Below are 24,014 nucleotides of genomic sequence, written 5' to 3' on the forward strand. Positions count from 1 at the left end.
TTTGACGTCATTTATGTGGTAGCAAATTGGTCCCAAACCCAGCATACAACACTGGGGAGGGCTGTTTTGGCTGCCTAGAGGATACTTGCTCTAAGACTGTAAGCGTGAGCTGCGTGTTTTACTCCTTACTATTTAATCTCAAAGTGGCGCCGTCTATTTATGGACTTATGTATATGTAACAGATAATTCTGAGTCGAGTCGATTTGATTTACAAGATTTGTTTTAAGTAACAGTTCTTTTTAGCGATCTTTTCTTTTCAGCGATTTAGCGAAATGCAGAGTGTCGCTCAAGTCAAAGTATGACATAGAATTCTTTGAGATCAAGATCTTAAGTAACTTAGTTATACGACAAAGAGTTCTTCAAGACACATCAGTGTTGAAACTCATAACTTTGAAATTGTATATAATCTCGTCTATCTTGAAACCAGCATTAATAACAACAATAATATCAGTGTTGAAATCTCAAAACTTTGAACAGTGACACCTGTTGATAATTTCATATATCTTACGAACGAAGACCAAACATCAACAACAAGTCACTCATCATCATCCGCGACCTGCTATATGGTGTAGATGCATGGACGATGACAACATTTGATGAGTCGAGACTACGAGTTTTCTAGTTAAAGGTTCTGTGGAAGATTTATGGTCCTTTGCGCATTGGCAACGGCGAATACCGCAGCTAATGGAAGCTGACGAGTTGTGTCATTGAGATACAGGTATATGAATGGATGAAAACACTCCAGCTCTGAGAGTATCTGATACAGTATCCGCCAGAGGAAGCAGAGGAAGAGGAAGACTTCTACTCCTTTGGAAAGACCAAGTGGAGAAGGACCTGGATACACCTGGAATCTCCAATTGGCGCCAAACAGGACAAAGGACGAACATCTGGCGCACTGTTGTAAACTTGGCTATACCTTAGTAAGTGAATAAAGAAGAGGTAGAAAGGTTTATCAAGAACCATTCCACTCAGATAAAAGTGAGTCTCACTGAAGAAGATGATTTTCTTAAAAAACAAAAATCGTTTTCAAGTTGTGGTTTGAGACAGTCCCAATTCTTGCGAACGTTTTGGAATCGACAAATTACGGTCTTCAGCAATACTAGTCTGAACGGCAGCAATATTTTCATTACTTTGAGAGATTCTTTGCCTTATTGGTACTTAAACTTTAAGTGCATGTGTGAAATTTTCAACAATTCGACGAATAACGAGCATATTTGGGTTAGGTCCTTCCCCGATTGTATTCAGTTTTAGCATCAGGCCATATTAATATCAGGAAAACTTGATCTCTTCTTTTCATTAGGATATCTTACAAATAAATTGATATTTGCGGTATAAAATTTGTAATGCACACTCCGCACCTCGTTTTCAGTAGCTTCAGACTGAAAGAGTTATATTTAGGCCGATTGCGACCTGCTACTATTCGCTTCCTAAGTCGGAAGGCTTTTTGCGTTTCCACCGGATTTCTCACCCAGTAGCTTTGATGAGTCTGGGAGCCTCCTCTTTTACATGCTATCTAAGCCTCAGTTCATGAGATTTTGCAAGTTTGTATTTCTCATTTACCAATGAATTCACGCCTAGATTACATTAACTATGTAAAGTTCTCAAATCCTGACTTCAGCGAAATCACAGTTGAGCTCCGTAGGCCCAAACCGGCTTTAGAACTTCATTGTATACTACTTGTTTTGGATTGATAGAGTGTAACTCCTGCCAACTAGGTGGTATAGTTTAGCTATTCTCATATCAAGTTTATTCCTTTTATTTTTTTTGGCATGCTCTTTCCAGCGAAGCTAAGCATCTAAGGTGAAACCTAGGTATAGAAGAATTATTTATATACATAAATCGGACGTTATACAGATTTTTTCAAGGTAAAGTTGACGTGACTTGATTTGGAGTCGTTTAATTTAATGCGCTACTTAGATGCCCACTTAGTAATTGCATTGACTGCTGTGTGCCTGCACTCGTCAACTGGACACTGAGTTTGACTCTCCAGCTGCTTACAGTGCTGTGTCATCCGCAAAATGTCGGACAGTTGGGATGTCAGTGGTAAAAAGCAAATGAAGCATTAGCCCTAACACGCTTCTGAGGGAAACACCCGCTTCTAACAGTTGGAAGTTTGAGTATGCGAGATTTCTGTTATAATTTCTATGCGTATTTTAGTTAACAAAACTATGCGACTATTGTAAATGTGCTATCTTACATACTTTAAGTTTAATAAGTTGCAACTTTTGTGAAAATTCTTTATTGCAGTTTCGGGTAGTCGCTAAATGCCAAAAGTTAACCGTGTCGTTGCAGTCGGCAAGGCAGTTTATTTTACTCTTTTGTTTTGTTTTTGTATTATTTTGAATGCTGCCAAAAATTATTACAAATAGTTGAAAAGCACTCTAAATAGACCATATCAATTGAGTTTTTCTGATTAAACATATAATTAATTAAAATATAAGGTTTAGTGAAAGTAGAGCAATTATTTTTACAAAAAATGGTTTACACATCACAATCACAATCACAAAACCGGTAGCGTCTAGCCGTTGCAAACGGGGGCTAAACTAGAATTGACGGTGAAGAGGGTTTAGCTATGCATTTGGTGGGACAAATAGGGAATTATGAACTATGTGCTGCTCCTTTACGGCCAAACTTTTTATGAGGTCCGGATGTCAACAATTAGAAAGAAAAAAATTAATATCATACCGAAGCTATAATACCTTCAATAAATTTTGTCGTTCGATAAGAGAGGGTGTTGCTACTAGCCCAAATTTTCTTTGTTTTGTTGGTGCACTCTTCATATGAACGTATATGAAGTTTCATTTCAATTTGTGAATTTATTCTTTTTTACAGGCCATTTAGTATCGCCGGGTCACAGTATTTTTTTACAATGGAAAAAATTGAATATCGTGCAGTGATAAAATTCTTATTTTTGGAAGGTGTAGCACCAAAAGAAATTCACGAACGAATGTTAAAAGTGTATAATGATTGTTCACCTACAATTGGAACAGTAGAAAGATGGATTGCTGAATTTAAACTTGGTCGTACAAGCTTTGAAGACGGTATACGTGAAGGACGTCCAAAAAGCGCATCAACACCAGAAATCATAGCCAAAATACGGGATATGGTTTTGGAAGATCGTCGATTGACTGAGAGAGATTTAGTAGAGGCTCTACACATCTCATTAGGCAGTGTGAGCCATACTTTAAGTGAAATTTTGGGTTTTAGACTGTGTGCACACAACAATGGAATAAAAACACATTCGAATGCGACTTTCTCAGCAACATTTGGAGCTTTCTAAAAAGGATAAAGTGGATTTTGTGCATCGATTCATCACTATGGATGAGACTTGGGTCTATCATCATGATCCTGAATCAAAATAAGCGGCTAAAGAGTGGTGTGAACCTGGTTGTTCGTTTTCGAAACGAGTTCGTGTCCGGAAATCGGCCAAGAAGTTTATGTCATCAGTTTTTTGAGATGCGAGACGAATTTTGTTTGTGAATTACTTGCAAACTGGTAAAACAAATAATTTTGGGTATTATTGCACCTTTTTAGACCCGCTGAAGGAAAAAATTCTTGAAAAAAGACCCGGTTTGTAGAAGAAAAAAATACTTTTTCATCAGGACAATGCACCGTGTCACAAGAGCATTTTGACAATGGCTAAATTCCATGAATAAAAGTTCGAATTGTTGGAGCATCCACCGTATTCATCATATTTGGCCCCCAGCGACTTCCATTTGTTTCCAGAATTAAAAAAATTAATGCGTGGCAAGCGTTTTTCATCAAATGAAGAGATCATAACGCCAGTTGAAGCGTATTTTGCAGACCTTCCGGATTCTCACTTCAGGGATGGGATCCACACATTGGCGGATCATTGGAGCAAGTGTATTAATGTTCAGGGAGATTATGCTAAATATGTAGTAAAGTGTATTTTGAATCATAAAATTGTGTTTTTCTTATCAAACGACAAAATTTGTTGAACAACCTGGTATTTGTTAGCATAAAAGGGTATACAAATCTTCTTTTTGATATTGATTGGACCGATTGCAGATTGTCGCGTTGCCTTAGTTAAATAGTTCATGCAAAATTTCGAGAATATATCTCAACAAATAAAGAAGCTTTCCTTGCAAGGATTGGTAATGATCGATCAGCTTCTAAGGCCACTGATGGTGTTGTGGACACATTTGTGATAAAATTAAATATGAATATTTGTGCTTATTATTGTTGCGCGCAGTGTTTTTTCGTACAACTGTTTCAGCAACTTGTTGACTGTCGTCTCAAAAATTATTCTCTGTTAAACTTAAATGCCATTACGCATGTTAAAGCTCGTTCTGTTAAGGCGTTTGAGCTAGCTGTGTTGGCTGTTACATCCTAATAGTGATTAGTAAATATTATAATATATGTTAGTGATTTTTACAATAAGATAAGCATTGAATTACTGCGAAATGTTTTGATTGCAAGTGCAACACGGAGATAAGTATACATATATATGTATACTTACAGAAGTTTCAGCGCATTCTAAGCAAGAGAAGTGATATAGATTTAAAAAAGCCACCTAAATTCAATGTGCCTACAACTACTGCGGAAGAAACAACCATTTAACACAATACAGCAAAAAAGTTAGTGAGCGAACTTCAGGCAAATAAAGTGTTTTCGGGTTCACAATAATAATTTAACTTTTTTGGTCACTTTTCCGACGAGTGTACTTATACAATTTTCACAATTGCTTTTCAGTAATGAGTTAATTTAAAACTTTTACCGTTAATTAAGCCAAATTATTTATATAATTTTTTTATTTATTTTCAGCTCGAATAAATTTCAAAAAACTTGTGTAAGGACATTCAAGTATCAACAACAATGTATCAAGTAATCCGTTTTCTATTTTTCTGTTTGCTTGGCTTGGGATTTTTGAAACTATCGCCGGCTCAAGTAACGTATGTATAACTTTGTTTATATACAAAGTATTTGTATATATATATATATATTATATTCCGAAAATTTCAGACAAGAATATACAGGCGAAAGCTTACGTTCACTAATTTTTGCCGTCAATCAATTAGACAATAAATTCGAGCGTCATGAACATCGCGAAAGAGCGCTTGGTGAAGTAATTAAGAAATCTCTAACGTCGCTACAAAGGGGACAACTGAACCTGGAACGACTATATGGTACACAGTCACATTTCGATCAGCGTTTTAGCGAAACTGACTTTCACTTAAAAGCGGTAAGAAAGCTTAAGCTCAATATTTATCTGATTTATAGATATTTTTTCAAAAAAAAAAAAAAAAATCACAATATGATCAAACTAATTGCAAAAGAAAAATAAAACAACAAACAAAAATGGAAGAAAAAATAATTTATGTGCTTCTGATGTCGTCATGAGGAAGGGAAGTGACGTGATTGATTTTTTTAGTTTTAAAAACGTTTTATCTCTAACAAAACCAAGGGTCCTTTAGAAAAACGATATATGGCAATGTGGCAGGTAATGAAAAGATCCATAACTTTTGTATAGACAAATTTGTCACATAGCCTTAAATTTATGTGAAAATTTTGAATTAAAAAGTTGTTTGTTTTTTATTTTTATCTTTTGCATTAATTATTTTTTGCCTCTTTTTAGCTATTACTACGATATAACATGTAGATGAAATTGAAAATGTTTGCCATAAACCGTTATAAAAAATTTTTAAACTTAAAAAAAATGAGCTACGCACTTTTACTTCCCCTTCTCGTACACAAATCGCCCGCAAATTATTTTTCCTTTAATTTTTGTTATTTTATCTGCTTTCTCCGATGAATTTCAAACTTTTATGATTTCAAACTTTTTATACCTTTTACTATTTTCTCCTTTGGTCTATTAACTATTTTTATTTTTCTATACACTACCATAAATAACATAGCAAGAAGAACGATTAAGAAACCGCATTGAGACATTCTTTACGGAACAAGACAAAACAAATCAACGGCTACTCGAGCAATTGACGAAATTGTCTTTGAATGTGGAGAAATTGTTAGATAACTCCAATGACTTGAGAAAGCCAAGCAACAAAGAGTCTTACAGTATCGATTGGTATGAAAGGCAAAAATCACCGCCATATATTCACTTAAATGATAAAAGGAAATCAAATGAAGAGCTTTACAGCAGCATTAACTACAACCTGTCAAGGCCAATTTACAGTAGCCTTAACTACAGCCTGTCAAGGCCAACCGCGCAACAGCTGCTGAAGTACCCCGGGTTCGATAGCAACGTGCTTGTGAAATCCGACGAGCCTGCGTCACAAAGTCAACAGCCTTGTGCGCAACCGACATCACAAAACGGTCTCACAGATGCCGTCAAGATATTTTTACACGAGTTGACTAACGAAACGCATAACCTTCTTCATGATGTCAACACCAATGTGCAAAATATGGTACAGAAATGTAAGTAAAACTAGAAAAAACGGTAACAAAGCCAGAATACCCTTCACAGGTGCATATTTTATAGCATAAAAATGTAAAAAAAGATCTTTAACTTGATTTTGATCGGTCAGTTTGTATGACAGCTTTATGCTAAAGTGGTCCGATCAGAACAAAATGTTGGTATATAGGTGTGCTTTGGATAATACTCTATGCTGGATTTAGCGAAGATACCTTTGTATCTTCAAAAGAAGAGTTTTCTAACAAAAAGACTTGAGTTTGTTCGGGCAGTTTGATAGCTATTTGTTGAAGGGGTCCGATCTGAACTACAGGATAGGAGATTTTACAATTGTTTGCAAATAATCTATGCCAAATTTCCTAGATACCTTGACCAATAAAGAAGTTTTCCAAAAAAGAACTTGAATTTGATCGGTCAATGTTATATACTATATGTTATAGTAGTCCGATATCGGCGGTTCCGACAAATGAGCAACTTCTTGGTTATAAAAAGAGACATACGAGAAATTTCAGATCGATAACTGAGCAATTGAGATACTGTTTCAATTATATACAGACGGACGGACAAGAGGACAGACAGGCGGACAGGGGGACAGGCGGACGGACAGGTGGACAGACAGACGGACTTAGCTAAATCGACTCTGCTAGTCATGCAGAACATTTATATTAATATACATTGTACGGTGTCCGACGTTTCTTTCTGTTTGTTACAAACCTAGTGTTACTAGAATGTACACCCTGTGCCGGGCATAAATTATAGACTAAAATGTAATAAATTTTATCACCTATTTGTTTATTGTTTTTAGCACAAACTGAAGTCATGTCGCGTCTTCAAGAAATCGAGCAGAGTTTACATACTGATGCTGAGGAAATTACGAAAAAACTCAACATCCACGAAATTTCATTGCAGGAATTCCATAGCGAAATGATTAACACTTACAATAAGGTAAATGATAGTTTTGAAACTTTAAGTAGGTGCAATAGCGTCTCAAAGCCACGCAGACAAGTCATGGATACGGAGGCAAGCGCCAGCGATTTAGTAACTGATAAACAACCAGAGCAAATGCAATTGCTTGATTTGCTGAAGACACATTTCGACACAATTCACCAAAACATGACAAACATTCAACTTGAAATGGCGAACAATCTCAGCGCCACCATTAAAAATGAAATTAGTTTTTTGTGGCGTCAAATTTCCATTACGAATGGCGAGATCAACGACAGCAGAGATTTACTACGACTAATGCGCGATCGGAATGAAATCTTCGTCAACAGTATTTTACAAAGCATAGCTGCTATCAGCTTAAAAGTGGTGGATATCAAAGAACGTGTAATGGACATGAGTGACTATCAACATTATTTGTCGCACAAATTACCATTATTGCCCCAAGAATTTGCCGACATGCAACAAGCATTCATCGGTTGGCTAGAACAGCTAAGTGAGACCATCAAAATAGTGCAAGAAACGAAGAACGGTTGGGCATCGAAAATTCTTTGGAAATGAAATAACTTCGTATTCGTTTCGAAACTAGTAGCTTAATATAATCATAGAGTTAAACGAATATATCCGTAGTCGTTAGTTGGGACACACTTTAGAAGAAAACATAAAACATAAGTATGTTTTAAACTGTTTTCCACTGGTATGTCGATGACACACTTTAAAAATTTAACATTTTTTAAAAACATTTACATTAGTTTTCAAATATGTCCACTGTAAGTATGTCGATGAAGCAGTTTCCAAACAGATTTAACATTTAATTTAAAAAATAAACACAATTTTACTTAGTCTTTCTGCTGAATTAGCAAGTTTGTCGTTAAACCATCCATTAATCCCTAACCAATCAAAGACATATTCATATATATTACATACGCATGTATTTTACAAATACATATTCGGCATGTAATCCATTTCTTTTCCATAAAAATACATAATTCTATTTCGAAGGAATTTTTTTGCACCTTGACAAAAATGTGATTCAATTTGTTTCTAGACATTTAACTTAGCTCATAAACAGAAGAGTAAACTGTATGTATTAAAATGTAATTTCCATAAATACTAAATATTCTTTGTATAATACGAAAACGTGTGCACAATCAAGTCGAATTAGAATAAGCATACAAACTGTTATTGAAATATTGCACACATTTTTCTATACATTTTATAATTGATTTACCCCCATCCCAGTTAAAGCCCTTGCACAGTTATTTCCCTATTTTAAATACCTATTTCCCCCAACGCTGTTCACATTTTGAATATTTATATAGCACTTTAACAAAACTTTCTACGTTCACATAGCGACCAGTCTCAAAGGTGTGGAATTCGGTGAATCGTGTCTGCCAAGGAAGCATACCGAAAGTGCAGATGTCTCTGTTGAATATTATGCTCAATTCGGGATCTACACAACTCCATTGTATATGCTTAGCCAATTCATCACTAATGTGTTGTTCTAGTTGTTTGCGATCGGCTAGCAAACTTTGCACCTTGGCGCTTTCACGTTGTTCGAATAGTTCACGACAGATCTTTGCTATCAGCGATCGGTTGTCTATGCCGCTGATGTTATAAATCTGCAATAAAACGCAAAATATGGATTAATGTATTGATAAAAAAAAATAAGTAAAATTGGAATGTATGTGTCACAACGATCCACGCGCAATATCAAATCAATTGTCTATACAATTTTCGTTTAAAAAATAGTGATAAGGTGTGCCGTTACAAATTCACAACATAGTGTTGGCCTTTTACTGATAAGACGCATATAACACTATGACACTTTAGGAAACTTCTACTTTGCTTTTGCTTTAGCGCATACATAATATCAACTCACTTTTAAATATGCCGGCGCTTTCTTTTGATACACATCCCCATTGCAAGAGCTGCCATTTTCACTGCGTACACCATTCGTCATGCATCCATTTGTTTTCAGATCCTTTGTCTCTGGTATATAAACATCCAATCCCCATTCGAAGTGGTTATGCTGCAATTCGTTCCAATACGATTTGCTTGACTTGCACAAGTTTTCTTTTAAAATCTGTCCATTTAATTCACTACGGACATCATATAAACTGACGCAATCAATACCAATTATTTGTGCATACGATAAAATGCGTGCAACAACTGATTCATTAACTCTCGCAAGTGGATCAGTGCCAATGATTATGTTTAAATGTCGAGGCAATTTGGTTAATTCAGTTTTGCAGCGTTGTAGAAATGCGCGGTCGCGGCGTGTTATCGTCGTACTATTGTACTGTTGGTCATATGACCAAAGTAATATGGCTTGAAACCGCAAAAACAGAAAATGTAATATTTCATATACGTTGACAAGTATATGCAATACCCGCCACATCAGCTGGTACAAATAGACAAACATGCCGGCACACTTTCTTTGATTATTTCTATCAACAGGCGGTGGTAATTTGGAATGGACAATCTCTAATTTTCGTGTGAGAGTATTGGGAAGCGCAAGAACATAACCTGCAATGAAAAATGAAATAAAGTATAACTCTTTAAGTATTTCTTACTACTTACTGGGTTGTCCTTGAATAATCTGTAGGCTCCTACTTTCTTTACCTACGAATCATTTTATTCATACAGTAAACCGAACATAGTTATAGTATTTACAAAAGTGATTAATAGAACTTTATAAAAAGTCTTGAACAGCGTCCAATGTTTAATGAGAGATCAAAATACCATCTCCCATCAGTTGCTTTTGACAGCCGCAACACGTCAGTATAAATAAATGCTGCCACCGTGCAAAGTAGCAGAAATAGTTTTCTTTATGTAGTAGTAATGATTATAAAAAAAATCTACAAATTTTTAGATTTCGAAAACAATAGTTAATGTCAATTGAACTTTTATAAAATAGAAAAATGTATTTAAAGTACATAAATAAAATTAAATTTAATATACGACAATCGTTTCACATGTTGCCAACTTAAAAAAAAACATTCTCATATTCTACATTTCCATATTCGTAGATCCAATTGGCAACGCGTTGTAAACAAACGGTTGGCTACGCTAGTTCGCTGTTTATTATTTACGTCGGTTTTTCGTCTGCTTCATTCGTTGCTAGAATTTCGATTCAAATTATTTGTGTTCGCGGAAAAATCGTCGGATTTTTCACAACAGGAAAATCTTGGGGAGTAGTGTGTGATTGTGTGAAAAAGAAAGGTGTGAGAAAATTCTAACATAATGCTTTGTATGCTTAGTTTAATTTGCAATTTGTTAATGTGAAATATAGTTGAAAAAGAATGCCATAAGTGATCATAAAATAATTGAATTGTGTTCTAAAATAAGAAGTATACATAAATAAGATAAAAGTGAAATAAAAAAGCATTAATACGTTTTTTTAACCACGCCTACTAAACCAGGATGGCTGCAACAGCGGCTGTCTATAATCGCCTTCACAGCACCAGCGGAAGCATTGGTGGACTAAGTGCCAGTATGGGTAGTATGGCACATTCGCAGCTTGCGCGTTCACTGGAACGCATTCTGGAGGAGGCACACCTAAGCGGCGAGCTAATACTAACAAATCGCAAGCTAAAAGACTTTCCGAAAACTGGCACCAAATACAATCTCACCGATACGGTGATGGCAGGTGAGTGCATAATCTGTCTCAATACAAATAAAAACACTGCAAAGGAGTAGACTTTAGAGGCGCGGTTAAGAATGTGCTGATTGGGAATGCATACGAAATTATTAAGATATATGAACATAAATAATGCGCTTGTCGCCTCAAAGTTTTGTGGTGTATTCGCCATACGACAAATGCCTGTAGCATGCAAAGTATACCTGGTAGCATGCAGCAGACAGTTTGGGTGCGGCTGAGCCAGTCAGGCGATGCATTTACAAATAAATACTTTTGTTAAGAAGCTTTTATGCTTTTACATATATCTGCTTACATGCTTTATATTATATATTAGTTTAAAAAGAATATATGTTCACTATAATTTTGAAAGTTTGTATAGTTTTTGAAGATGAATTTTCCTACCACATTGAAAAATCAATAAATTTCATACAGTATAACTGCATACATATAGTACGTAGCCACATATTTCCATGTCAGCTGGTTCGCCTTCCGTACTTGATTCGCGCACGATGCTTGCAATGCGTTCCACGTTCGTTGGTCACCAACCACCAGCTGTGCGTCGCGAACCATGTTCTTCTCCCTCAAGGACAATCGATTTTATTGCATTTTCTCTTTCTTGCTTGAAAATGAAATTAAAAACTATACATACACAAAGTAACTTACACGTCTACCCCTCTGTCTCTTCGCTGTACTATGCACTATTGCGTGCAGGTCTGCAAGGAAGTTGAAAACATTGGACGTTGAACGTGGCCCTTTTTGTAGCTTATACATAAACTATTCGTATTTGTTGTTATTGCCCATTGCACTTGATATTTTAAATGAGCCCGAAATGGTGCAGTGCATGTTTTGCTAACGGCACAGAGTGTTTTGTAGGATGGTGGTGTGATTGGGACGTGCGCACTGCTGGGGTCACGCCATTCTTATTTGTTTGTTTGCCAACTTGCCGGCTATAAAGCAAATTGTAATGTAATTATTCAGTGCTTTGTGCATATATTTTTGCTTGTGGCCTTTTAGATGTTGATGTGGGCGTTATTTTTGAGCTTTATTATTTTGTTTGCAGTTTTTCTCATATTTTTTAATTGATGAAAATTTTAATAAATTTATATTTCTGTTTTTTGGTCGAAAATATTTCAATATAAAGCACTCAACATGAGTTTAAATACGAACCATGGGATTATGTACATATAAACTATAAGTACATATTTTTTATATTATACAGTTTCCTTTTTTTCTGGTAAATATGTACACCCATACATTTGCATAAATGTTGTACGCAATACCTCGTCCCAAATAATTTTTTATATGTTGCTTATGCTATAACGAAATCTGCCTCGCGTTAACACCGTTTTCGCCTGCCATAATTCTATGCTTATTTCGAAAAATTTGTCCGTTGCAGTCATATTTGGCATGTCTATGAGCGCACACTTGCTTAAGAATTCAAAATGTATTTTTCACAACAAAACATAAAATAATATTTTGGTGGCCTAAACGGCACAAGCTGGTGGTCATATAACTTTATTGTTTTTTTTTCTACATTTTGGAAGGTATACACTTCCTTACATAGCTGCGAGATACATGATAGACATGTTTGTGTATATGTTTGCATATTTATATAATTGTACAAGACGACTTATGCATTTATACCTCGAATATTTTTTGGTTTCCACCTTTATAAAGTGGTGGTTGATTTTCAGCGCAGACATTAGGATATTAAGTTTATGCCTTCGACTTTCATTGCTATCAATTTTCTTGGCTTTTCTTAGCCCCGAAAGACTGTGTGATTTTGGGTACTTGCAATTTTTTTTTCGTTTTTGCTCCCCTTGGGTATAATTTCAACACTTTTTGGCAGTAAACTCGTGCAAGCACACATATTTGCAAAGTTTTGCTTTTATTTATTTTTTTTTTTTACTTACTTCTCGTACTTTCTTGAAAAGTTCTCCCTTGGGTTGTGATATGCAGGTAAAGGGAGGGTTGGCGACTTAAGTCATTGTTTGTGATAGAAAAAAATTGTATGCAATTTGTTTTTATGTTGTAGTAGCCTAATTAAATATTTCAGGCGAGCGTTGTTGGTCGTTCAGCCGAAGTGGCAGAAGGTTTTTACTATGTTATAATTATAGTTAGATATTGAAAGTATTTCAAGATTTTACCGCATACGCGATCTTGTAGAAAATAAATTGTTCAGATCGGAACTCAATAGCATGTAGTTGGTATTCAAACTGACCTATAAAAATCGAAAAATAGATCTGTTTATACCAGGGACCGTAACAGTTATGAGGAAATGAGCAAACAATCAAGTTTAATAATTATTTTTTAATTTATATTAAAGTCTATTTCCGGAAATGCCTTCAATTCGCGTATTGATTCACCTTTAATGTCTTTAATGGACTCAAAAGGGTTTCCCCGGAGCAATCGTTTGAGTTTGCTGAATAGCCAGAAGTCACATGTTCCATAATCGAAAAAAAAACTATGAACATAACCTGTTTTGACCTATTTTTTCGGATTCGGTTCACTTTTGACATGATATTCGGCCGGTTGATCGTCGGTTTCCGGATCGTAGGCATAGATCCAAGACTCATCGCCAGTTATAAAAATTTTCATGACATCCGATCGTCGATTCTCAAGCTCCAATCGCATTATTTTATGGACGTGTTGATCATCAGTTGATGTTGATGGCCGTCCTGGACTGTTACCGCTTTCCCGACCCTCTTTGAACGATTTGTACCAATCAAAACCACTTCCTCCTGATAAACAATTATTACCGAAGCTCTTTTCCAACATTCGGCTTCAGAAATTTGAATTAAAAAGTCTTATTATTTTTTGCTCACAGTTGTATGTATGTATATGTCTGGCCCATCCTTCATAATTATTTTTTTAGTCAAAAGTTATGCAATAAATGTTATTTTCGGTCCCTGGTTTATACTCTTTAATGCTCTAAGAAATCCACCTGTGAAGGCTGTTGTTACTGTGACGGCAGAAAATATTCCTTAAGTAATTTTGAAGATTGGAGCCGAGCTGACAGTACTTTGGCGAATAAAAATCCGCGTCATCCGGTTTCTTAGATCTAACTGTCGTGGGAATGGACAAGTGAAGGATGTCGTTGTTGTAACGGCAGAATTCTGCTGAGTTGACAGTTCTTGGGCGGATAAAAATCAATATCAGTTCTGGTTACTTAGGCCCGACTGTCGTGGGAACGGACCTGTGAAAGATATTATGGTTTCCTGCATCCGAAGCTAACGTTTTTTTCTGTTTCAGTGGCACTTGGTCTTCCTAAAAAATTGACGCCTCGTTGCTGCTCGCCTATATCCGCTTGCAATTATTTAAAAATAAATTATATACCTACTACCGCAAACACATTTATATACATTTATTATATATGTATATTTATTTTCGCTCTACTCTTAAAAGCGTACATAAAAAATGAAAATAAAATCGAGTAAATGTGATTACTTCACGCGACTTCCCCTTCGGATTCAACAAGTCAAAGCAACGCTCGTCAGTTTGCCGGGAAAATGTTTGTGCTTTGCATGCAAATCAGTGGGATCGTCACAACACCATGTAGACACTGAAGCAAGCTAGCGCGTCAGCTAGCATATCAGTTTTTATAACTTCTTCCTCGCCACCTCTGTCACACCAACTGCGCTTTGCCGCACTCACCTACTCATATAGATATGTATGTTGTTGATTTCTGCGACGACATAAAAGGTTCTTCCACAATAAACCAGACGCGCATGGCATAAATACTCAGCTCAGCTAGTGGCCATAAGCGTACCACACTTACAGACGTCCTTAGCCCATCCAATGAAAAACTGTGTATTGTTCGCTCATAATATTGTATGTAGTGTCCGTATGTGCGGTGTGGAGACATCAATAAATTCGTGCGTTGTCGCCTATTGTACGAAGTTTCCAAAGTCGTTTATCGTCATATTTGTCGTCAACACACACCGATTTCCGAAGAATATACCCACTTGCATATTATACTCGTACTCGCACTCGTATGCTTATAAAAATAAATATTTATGTTTAGCGTATAATTCGTCATCACTTTGACGTGCACTTCCTGAGGCCGCTGGCACAATCGCATCGTTGCAACTATCGCAGCGCTCAATCGCCAGCGCCATTATCAACAGCAACAACAACAACATGTTGATGTATTTCGTCATTATCATCAGCCTCATCATCGTCGTCTTTGTACTCTTTGCTTGGCCTTTGCCTCGTTGGCTTGCAATTGTTTGTCCACACCGTAGTACAACTGCTGTCTTTGTCTGCAGGTCGGCGCTCCCTGCACGTCTGCGTCTTTAGTTTAGCTTGATAATACCTATAATATTTGTTGTTTTTATTTGCACTATTTTTCTGTTAGCTATCAGCTTATAAGTTGCCGAGCTGTCACATAAATATTATACCTATGTACAGTAGAGAGTAAAAAAACAGCATAGCATAGCGTGCAATAAAAATCCCCAGAGGACTGGTCGCTCAAAATTAAGTTCTTGTATGGGAAAGTTTTTTAATTTACGCTACCCAAGACAAACCTAAGGCCTTTAGTTAAAAAATAAACAACATCTACTGTCAATGCAACCCCTCTTGAAAAAAAAGGTTTCTGTAGAAATTTTTTGATTAAATTTTCGAATATTGATAACTATTTGAAGAGGGGTCCGTATTTTTAGTTTTCATGTACTTCAAAAACTCGCCTATAACCGCAGTAGCGGTGTCTACGCCAATAACGTAGAGGGAAGTTGTGCTTTAAAAGCGGTCTGTCTATAAAGTGGCGTACTTTGCAATTATTTTTCTCGCAACTGTATTTTCTAAAAATATGAATGTTATTGTATTTCAGTAGTAGTTGCAATTTTTGTTATCCATTTCTTTCAATAAAGTAACATAGTATGTACATATGTATTATTATAGTTTGCTATTAGTTATCTCTCAACTGTATTTCCTCCATTTATGTTTGTACATATGTATAGTATGTATGTAATTGTATTTAGTACAATTTCAGCAGCATTTTCATATTTTTTGCTATTTTTACTCTTACTGCAATACTACTATTTTTCTCGTAACTGTGCTTTTTTAAACATGAATTTAATTGTATTACATAAGCAGTTTCATATTTTTTTCAATAAAGCGACATACATACATATGTATGTGCTGCATATACATCTATTGTTGCTATTATTTTTCGCTCAACTGTATTTTCTCCATACACAATTATATTTAGTACAACTTCTGTATTTTCATATTTTTCGTATTTATAATTTTCCAAAAGTATTAACTGTTGTTGCTATAATTTTTTTCTCAGCTGTATATCATCTTCATACATATGTATGTAAATTTTAACAGTGGTTGCACAGTTTTCCTATTCAAAATCTTAAGTAAGTTATTGCAACATTATGCTAAAATTTTTCGCCCTACTGTATTTCTCCATATATGTATGTAAATGTATTTAGTTCACACATATGTATGTATGTATGTATGTACACATATGCGTATGTTTTCAGCTGAAAAATGAGGAGAAGTAGTGCCCTAGCTCCAACTCTATTTCTAGCCAACTACCTTCTATTGTTGGGACTTTTCAGCGCAGACACACGTTTCGTTTGTTTTTGGCCCTGCCACCGTCTTGTTGCCTATTTGGCCGGCTGCTCGGTTGCTCAATTGGCTGTGTTTACGCGCGGCAGCACACGCACACACACATACACCAACATAAACGCCAATGCACCATAAAATCGTAAAACATTTTTCATTTCTTCTATGGCTTTTTGGTGTTATTTTTTATTTCTTTTCTATTTTTTCCTATTTTTTGTTTTTGTATTTAATGCCTGTTTTGGCCTTTCAACAACTCATGTTTTTCGAATTTCCACACCGATTTCATCGAACTTTCGTTGCGAGTTTTCCCAACCACATACAACACTGCACATTCCCAGCGCCCGCACTGTTTTCTTTGCTTCTTTTTCGATTTTTCACCTTTTTAATTCATTGCATTTCTTTTATTTGGTATTTCGTGCGAAGTCTTTAAACTGCTTTGATTTGCTATTACTTCAATTAAAGTGAGTATTTGCGTTTGTTATTTTTGTTTTTTATATTTGTAATCATGCTCATTCATGCTTACAACTGTTTCTATGCCCATTCGTCCGTTTAATATTCATATCGTGTTTGTTATATTTTATACTCGGCCGTTTGCCGTTTGCCGTACGTGCCTGTCGAAGGCTTAGGCGCTCTGCTTTACGATCTAATTACAATATTTTCGAATAAAATTTGTTTTTTTTTTTAATTAATTACACTGGTATTGGAAGTGCAGCGCATTCAATGCATTTTTTTTATGGCGAAAAATGGTTTCGTTTCAATGACTTAATTATGTGCCTATGAGCCTTAAATTTTTTGTTACTTTATTTTGTATCTAATGTAACATAAGTATGTACTTACATATTTTATAGCTTCATTTTATTTTGTTAACAGCGTCACTGAACATGCTCAGTATTCTTCAAATTACGGAAAAATTTAATCGCTGAACCATATCTCTGTGCCAGGGTGCTTTAAATACATACTTACATATGTATAAGTATGTACATATGTATGTGGGTGCGCTTTTCTTAGAATCATGAATATCATGAAATATCTCCATTATTGTGAATAGCCACGCTTCTTCACCATACCTGAGCTTGATCAGAGCAATCAAATTCAGATTATTACCGTTATTTTTATTGTCCAATTCTTAGCTGAATTGGTTCGGTCTTGCCTGATGTCTTCTACATGGCGCGAGTAAAGTTTTTAAATTTCAACTCATTTCTAATTGTTTCGCTATTATCTATATATTGACTGATTTATTCGTAGAGATTCTCTCTAATGTACATATGTATGTATTTGTTGAGTCAATATTGATTAAAATTTCAAGAAACTCCTTTCATTTAATGTGCATTTTTTAATACTTATTATGTTGACAATCTTTTGTAAGCATCAGCAATAATCTGTCATAATGGAACGATACAGTCCATCTTAATATCTTTTTTCCATCACATCTTAGTGCAACCGGCCATTCTGCTCCTTACTCTAACTTCCTAAACTTGCTGAAAATGTATCCAGATGATTTCGAAGATAATCTAACTTGAAACTCATAATTCCTCCTAGAGTCTGAAATTTCCAAAAAATTTCCGAAAATCTGTCCAGATAATTCTAAAGACTAACTTGATATTTGCTCCTAGAGTTTGAAAAATTTTCAGGTTATTTTATGCAATTCGTAATTTGGTACTTAATAGTTACCTAGCAAATTTTCAACTATCAGTACAAGATTCACTTTTCAGAACAGTCATAACTTTAATAAAATCTGTATATTTCATTAATTGCTGAAATTGAGGACTCTCACGTATTCCATCTCCACCTTTCAAACCTATCCATACTAAGCTTCGTAAATTTTCTTCTTTTTCTTTACTGACGTAGACACCTTTGACGCGGTTATAGGCGACTGCCAATGCGCAGCCTTCCGCAAAGACTTCTCTCGAACACTCCTAAGGCCAACTCATCAGATGATGTTATTATCCATTCTTCCGAGTTTGGTCTTTGTTCATCGAGTGAAGATTTTACATTTTAATTGTTTACTAAATGCCAGGAGGTATTTCGTCTTGTCTTCGTTCATTACCAGACCCATTTACTTCGCTTCCCTATCCAGTCTGGAGAAGGCAGAACTAAAGGCGCCCTTGTTGAGGCCAATGATATCAATATCATCAGCGCAGCTGTACCTTCTCTATTTAGCTATGTAGCTCGTTTTTCTCAAGCAATAGATTGAAGAAGTCACACGATAAGTGAAAGTTCCTTGTCTGAAACTTCACTTGGTATCGAACTCGGCTCGGAGAGGACCTTCCCTGTTGATCAACGTTCGCTTACATATCCGTATTAGCTTTGCGAGGATACCAAGTACAGACGTAGCGGCATAGAGTTCCAATGATCGGACATACTTTCATCCGACCATATCCTGCAAAGGAGCTGATGCATGCACCTTGTTAGTTCTTCACCGCCGTATTTGAAAAGCTTTGTTGTTCTTCAGATGGGTAATTGATATTCGAACTTCTTCTCGGTCGGGCAGTGGAACGTCTGCTCCATCGTCATCGATTGGGGAATCCGGTTCGCCTTTTCCTGGCGTTAAATTTTCACTGCCATTCATTAGGCTGGAAAAGTGTTCCCTCCATAATTTCAGCAAACTCTCGGCATCAGTCACTAGATCACCTCTGGGGGTTCTATAAGAGTATGCACCGATCTTGAAATCTTCTGTCAGGTGCCGGATCCTTTCGTAGAATTTTCGAGCATCATCCTTGTCGACCAGCTTGTTAAGCTCTTCGTACTCATGCATTTCGGCCTTTCTCTATTTTTGTCTGCAACTGCGTCTCGCTTCCCTCTTCAACTCTCGGTATCTATTCCATCTCGCACGTGTTGTGGCCGATTGTAACGTTGCGAGGTAGGTAGTCTGTTTCTCTCCGCTGCGACACGGCACTCCTCATCGTACCAACTGTTCTCTTTTCTGTTCTTTCCGAAAACCAATTTCAAATTTCCAATGATTTCGTCTGCAGCTGCATGTAAGGAGCTTGAAATGCCGAGTAGAAAATCGTTCGGCTGTCTGTTGTGATTGCAGCTTCTCGACGTCGAACCTTCCTTGTGTTTATTGACGTGCGTTTTGTGCTGTACAGAGGCGGATGCGAACCTTCGCTGCAACAAGATATTGATCCGAGTCGATGTTAGGACCTCGGAGCGTACGCACGTCTAAAACACTGGATACGTGTTTTCTGTCTATCACAAAACATTTAGAACTTGGAAAGCACATGCCTTCAAACTTCGACATTTCAAGAAGTTTTGGATTTTCAAATACCATCTAGACAAATTTTCACTATAAATTAGACGACAGTCGGATCTTCATAACCGGACCGGAACGGAATCGTCAATCAGTGCGGAACTGATTGTAGTTTTTTGTACAGAATTGAAATACAATTATTTTAAAAACTTTTCCAACTTTTCAGTAATGTTGTATCTCATTTTTAAGACCCTTACTTAGCTTCTTAACAAGAACATACGATTTTTGAAAACTCTACAGTGGTTTAACGCCTTCAACCTAATTTTTATAATTTATTTGTATATGCTCATATCATATGTGTACATATTTACAGTTTCAAACATAAGGGTATCAAAAGAAACGGAATGCGGTTTACGGCGATAAGTACCGCTTATCGCATTTATGTGGTAAAAAATATTAAAGAATTTTAAACCAGTAAAAACAAATACATACATACATACTTATATATACATACTAGTATGTAAATATATGCTACGATAGGACCATAACATTTTTCATGTTGCTTAAAACTTTGATTACTCACATGAAATATTTTTTTATACACCAGCACATACTTAAATATGTATGTATGTGTGCACTTATCATATATGTATGTGAATGCCGCCGCCACGGCTGGACTTAAACTTGACCATAGAAAATCTGGTTCGTGTCATGGGATTAGTGGAGCAACTTTTACACACGTTCCACTAACACAAATCACAAAAACAATAAGCATATACAGACATACAGACATATTAACATAAAAATGGAAAATTAAATTCATACAAACAATAATAAAAGCAACAACATACATACGTGTGTGTGGCATATCTATAAAAGCGATCAGCAGTGGCTTTGCTTATTATAAATGTCCGTTGGAAAATAAATTAATTAAAAAAGAAATTCGAAGCACAATCGACGTGCGAAAGCAACATGTGCAAACTGGCCACACATACACACACATACATGTACACATATAAAGAAGTATAAACATATATGCGTGGTAACTGGTAATTGGAGTACTTGTGCACTTGTTTATGGCACACACTTGTTTACATACATACATACATATTCATAACGTTAGATATCTGTATTTCTCGTGTTAATGAATTGCTCTTACAATTGCCAAGCGACAGCTGAGCGCTGAGACTAAACAAAAGCATGCTAGCAAGCCAAGTCTCCAATCGGATAACGAATCCGCATGGCGTATAATGTTTGACAGTAATGAGTTGGAAGCGTGTGTCAGCAGCGTGTCCACTCGTCCGCCCCAAGCAAGTGGTATCATTTTACAAAATAAATTAATTTCTTATTGTGCTCGTAAGCACTGTGCAAGCAAAATGACAAACAAATATATGTGTTTGTCAGTATGTATCTGTGTGTATAATATTTACTTTTGAGTAGATCAAATGATTTCGTTTGAGAAATTAAAATTCTTGAATTGCTGAGAAGTCGATGACGTTGAATATGTAGGTATTTGTATACAATATAAAGGCACTATATACATATTTTTGGGTTCCATAAAATACTATTAATCGAAGGGAAGTTTCTTCTTCTTTTTTATTGCCATAGACACCGCTTTCGCGGTTATAGCCGCGTTTAAAACATCGCGCCAGTCGACCTTCTTTTCGTTGTTTGGCGCCCAATTGGAGATACTAAGTGTAGTCAGGTCCTTCTCCACCTGGTTTTTCCAACGGAGTGGAGGTCTTCCTCTTCCTCTGCTTTTCCCGGCGGGTACTGCGTCAAATACTCTCAGCGGTGGAGTGTTTTCATCCATTCAGATGACTTGACGGCGGTATTAGCCCACTCAGTCCGTTGGCGTCTAGGCTGATGTTGTTGTTGGTGTTAATGCTGGTTCCAAGATAAACGAAATTATCTACGACTTTGAAGTTATGACTGTCAACAGTGACGTGGGAGCTAAGTCGCGAGTGCGACGACTGTTTGTTTCATGACAGTAGATATTTCGTCTTGCCCTCGTTCACTACCAGACCCATTCGCTTCGCTTTCTTATCCAGTTGAAGACATACCGCGTTCTGGACGGCCTTCGACCTCTTCAACTGATGAAAATATTAAAAAAGTGACGGATATGGTGCTTGAGAATCGTCAGGAAAGTGAGCTCGACAACTCTCATGAGCCCGTTCGAATGAGTTAGGTGGATATTTTGGATATGAAACGCGTTTTTGCTCGACTCGTCCCGATAATTCTGAAATTTTTCAAAAATAGTACCGAATTCCGATCCCACATTCATGGAGAGCATTATAACTGCCGATGAGACATGGGTTTATGAGTTTTACATGCAAACAGGTTAACAGTTTTCGGAATGGAAAAACTCAAGTTAAGGTTTGGTTATCTGGCCGACTGTCGCGCTATATATATATACCAACTGGTCTTTAATAATGCCAGATGGAGATTCATTATTACTACGAGCTGAAGTTTTCGTCATAACGTCAACGCTTTTGGCGAACTTTAACAGCGACTTGATATCTGGGATCGATACTCCATTGAGCCACCTGAACTGTGAAGCTCCTAGATATCTAGGACGAGTTCTCGATAAAGCTGGTCAGAAGCATTGGAGGAGTTCCAGCGTCTCTATCATGACTATTTTTCTGCACTTTTTGCATGTATTGTCGTTTTAATGGCTCGCATGTGATGCTAGAAAGTTTTGACCTTTCACTAAGCCTGTTTCGTTTCCTGGAAGGCTTTGCGAATCCGTAACCCAATAATGTACAACCACTTACCGGCAGCCGCCACATCTAGTGTTTTTCTGCATCTAACAATATTCTTGCCGCTTGCCTATCGGTCCTCTTGTTAGCTATCTCAGCCGCTTTGCTGACCCCAAGGACTTCCGCTTCGAAGATACTGCAGTATTTTGGAAGCTTGAAGGATTGCCTAAGATCGAGCTCCGAGCAATAGATTCAGGTGCCCACTGCACCGCTTTGATTAGTCAAATGAAAGGTACCATCTAGACGGTAGCATTTTCTTACATGAATAGAGGGCAGCTCTGGCATTTTTCACTCTCTGCTCCACATTGAGTTTCCACATTAGTTTGCTATCCAAAATTATTCTCAAGTATTTGGTATGCTCCTTTATTGTTAATTCAACCCTGTTGAGCCCTCCATGTTAAGATAGTTAAGATGGTTCAAGGGACGAGCCTGGATTTTATAATATATGTAACTGTGTAATCATTAGATGTCGAAGCATACTGGTTCGGACGCGATTAAATGGAGTCAAAAGAACTTAGGGATATGACTTTTTTAGAAATCCTCTACGAAAGTTTTCGAAAAGGTATTAGACTCGTTCGATAATTCGATTCTTTTTGGTTCTCTTGCTTGAATACTGTATAAGACGGTCTTTTCCTTCAGTGGCGGCACTCAAAAATTAGTATGAGTTTCAAAAAGATTGCACCTCGGTTTTTGAAGCGTACTTTTATAGCCGTCCTCGAAATATAGATCTCGTACACACCAGAGACATGTTTCTTGTATTCTTAAGCTGTGACCTACATCGGCTCCATTAGTCACGTTAATCGTGTTCTCTAGATTTGCCCCGGACGACTTATTTTCTTCAAATCTATAGTCTTTCAAGTTGAAAGGGAAGATTATTGTCGCTACCGAAGGCTACCAAAAGACCTTCAGATCTACAGAAAACTTTTTCCGCCGGGTTAAAAGTGTATTGATCTAAAGGGAAATTTTGGTTTCTCTTTCGTATCTTAAACTGAGAAATAAGAAAGTAAATTCCGTGCTTTAAAATATATCTTAAAGAAAATACACCATATATATCGAATGGCTCTCGTACGTGTGTGTCTGCTTTGGTTTTCGAGTCAAAAAAAGCATCAATGATATTTCCCAAGCGCACTTTTTCCAAAAATTGTTTCCATATGCTGCTACAATGATTATTTTGCTTTCCGTACATTTATGTACAGAGATTTGTAACATGTATATACATATGTATATATGCAGATCCGAAGCTGAAGCAAGACAGACCAAATTGCGCCATCCACTGAAGAAGCTAAACAGTAAAAATAATAGTGATCACACGCCATGAAAAAATCATTAAAATCAATTGATTCAAATTACTTAAATTCCACAAAATTACGCACCAAAAGAAAACACAAGCGAGAAACATACGAAACTCAAAGATAAGATGCCTGCCCCAAGGCATTAAAGTACATACAAGTTTTGTTGTATTTCTAGAGTGTTTGTTTAATTTTTTTTGTGTATTTATTTAAGTATTGAGTACTA

General features: G+C 36.4%; 3 protein-coding genes across 6 annotated transcripts in view; 2 read left to right on the forward strand and 1 right to left on the reverse strand.

Moving 5' to 3' along the window:
- Positions 1–4,468: 4,468 nt before the first annotated feature.
- Positions 4,469–7,952, forward strand: LOC126753674 (uncharacterized). Of its 3 annotated transcripts, none has more exons than XM_050465344.1 (5): positions 4,469–4,598; positions 4,786–4,913; positions 4,984–5,203; positions 5,877–6,396; positions 7,197–7,952. In XM_050465344.1, exons 2-5 carry the CDS (start codon positions 4,837–4,839, stop codon positions 7,892–7,894), a joined length of 1,515 nt encoding a protein of 504 aa, XP_050321301.1. In that variant the 5' UTR covers positions 4,469–4,598; positions 4,786–4,836; the 3' UTR covers positions 7,895–7,952. The 3 variants fall into 3 exon arrangements, with proteins under 3 accessions (XP_050321301.1, XP_050321304.1, XP_050321303.1); XM_050465347.1 differs by lacking the exon at positions 4,469–4,598 and adding an exon at positions 4,605–4,719; XM_050465346.1 differs by lacking the exon at positions 4,469–4,598 and adding an exon at positions 4,605–4,712.
- A 294-nt stretch (positions 7,953–8,246) lies between these two features.
- Positions 8,247–10,091, reverse strand: LOC126753676 (dehydrodolichyl diphosphate synthase complex subunit Nus1). The gene is made up of 3 exons (XM_050465349.1): positions 9,917–10,091; positions 9,216–9,862; positions 8,247–8,955 (listed from the first exon to the last, which is right to left on the reverse strand). The coding sequence occupies exons 2-3, from the start codon at positions 9,756–9,758 to the stop codon at positions 8,614–8,616; spliced, it is 885 nt and encodes a 294-aa protein (XP_050321306.1). The 5' UTR covers positions 9,759–9,862; positions 9,917–10,091; the 3' UTR covers positions 8,247–8,613.
- A 344-nt stretch (positions 10,092–10,435) lies between these two features.
- The window catches only part of LOC126753673 (uncharacterized), a 48,528-nt gene continuing 34,949 nt past the window's right edge, over positions 10,436–24,014 (forward strand). The window contains exons 1-2 of one of the 2 annotated variants that reach the window (XM_050465343.1): positions 10,436–10,686; positions 10,759–10,985. In XM_050465343.1, coding sequence (XP_050321300.1) covers positions 10,760–10,985 — 226 coding nt within the window. In that variant the 5' untranslated portion in view covers positions 10,436–10,686; position 10,759. The remainder of the gene's footprint in view (positions 10,687–10,758; positions 10,986–24,014) is intronic. The other variant, XM_050465342.1, reaches the window with a different exon arrangement.

This window comes from Bactrocera neohumeralis, chromosome 3 (genome assembly GCF_024586455.1).
Source record: "Bactrocera neohumeralis isolate Rockhampton chromosome 3, APGP_CSIRO_Bneo_wtdbg2-racon-allhic-juicebox.fasta_v2, whole genome shotgun sequence".
Lineage (NCBI taxonomy): Eukaryota > Metazoa > Arthropoda > Insecta > Diptera > Tephritidae > Bactrocera > Bactrocera neohumeralis.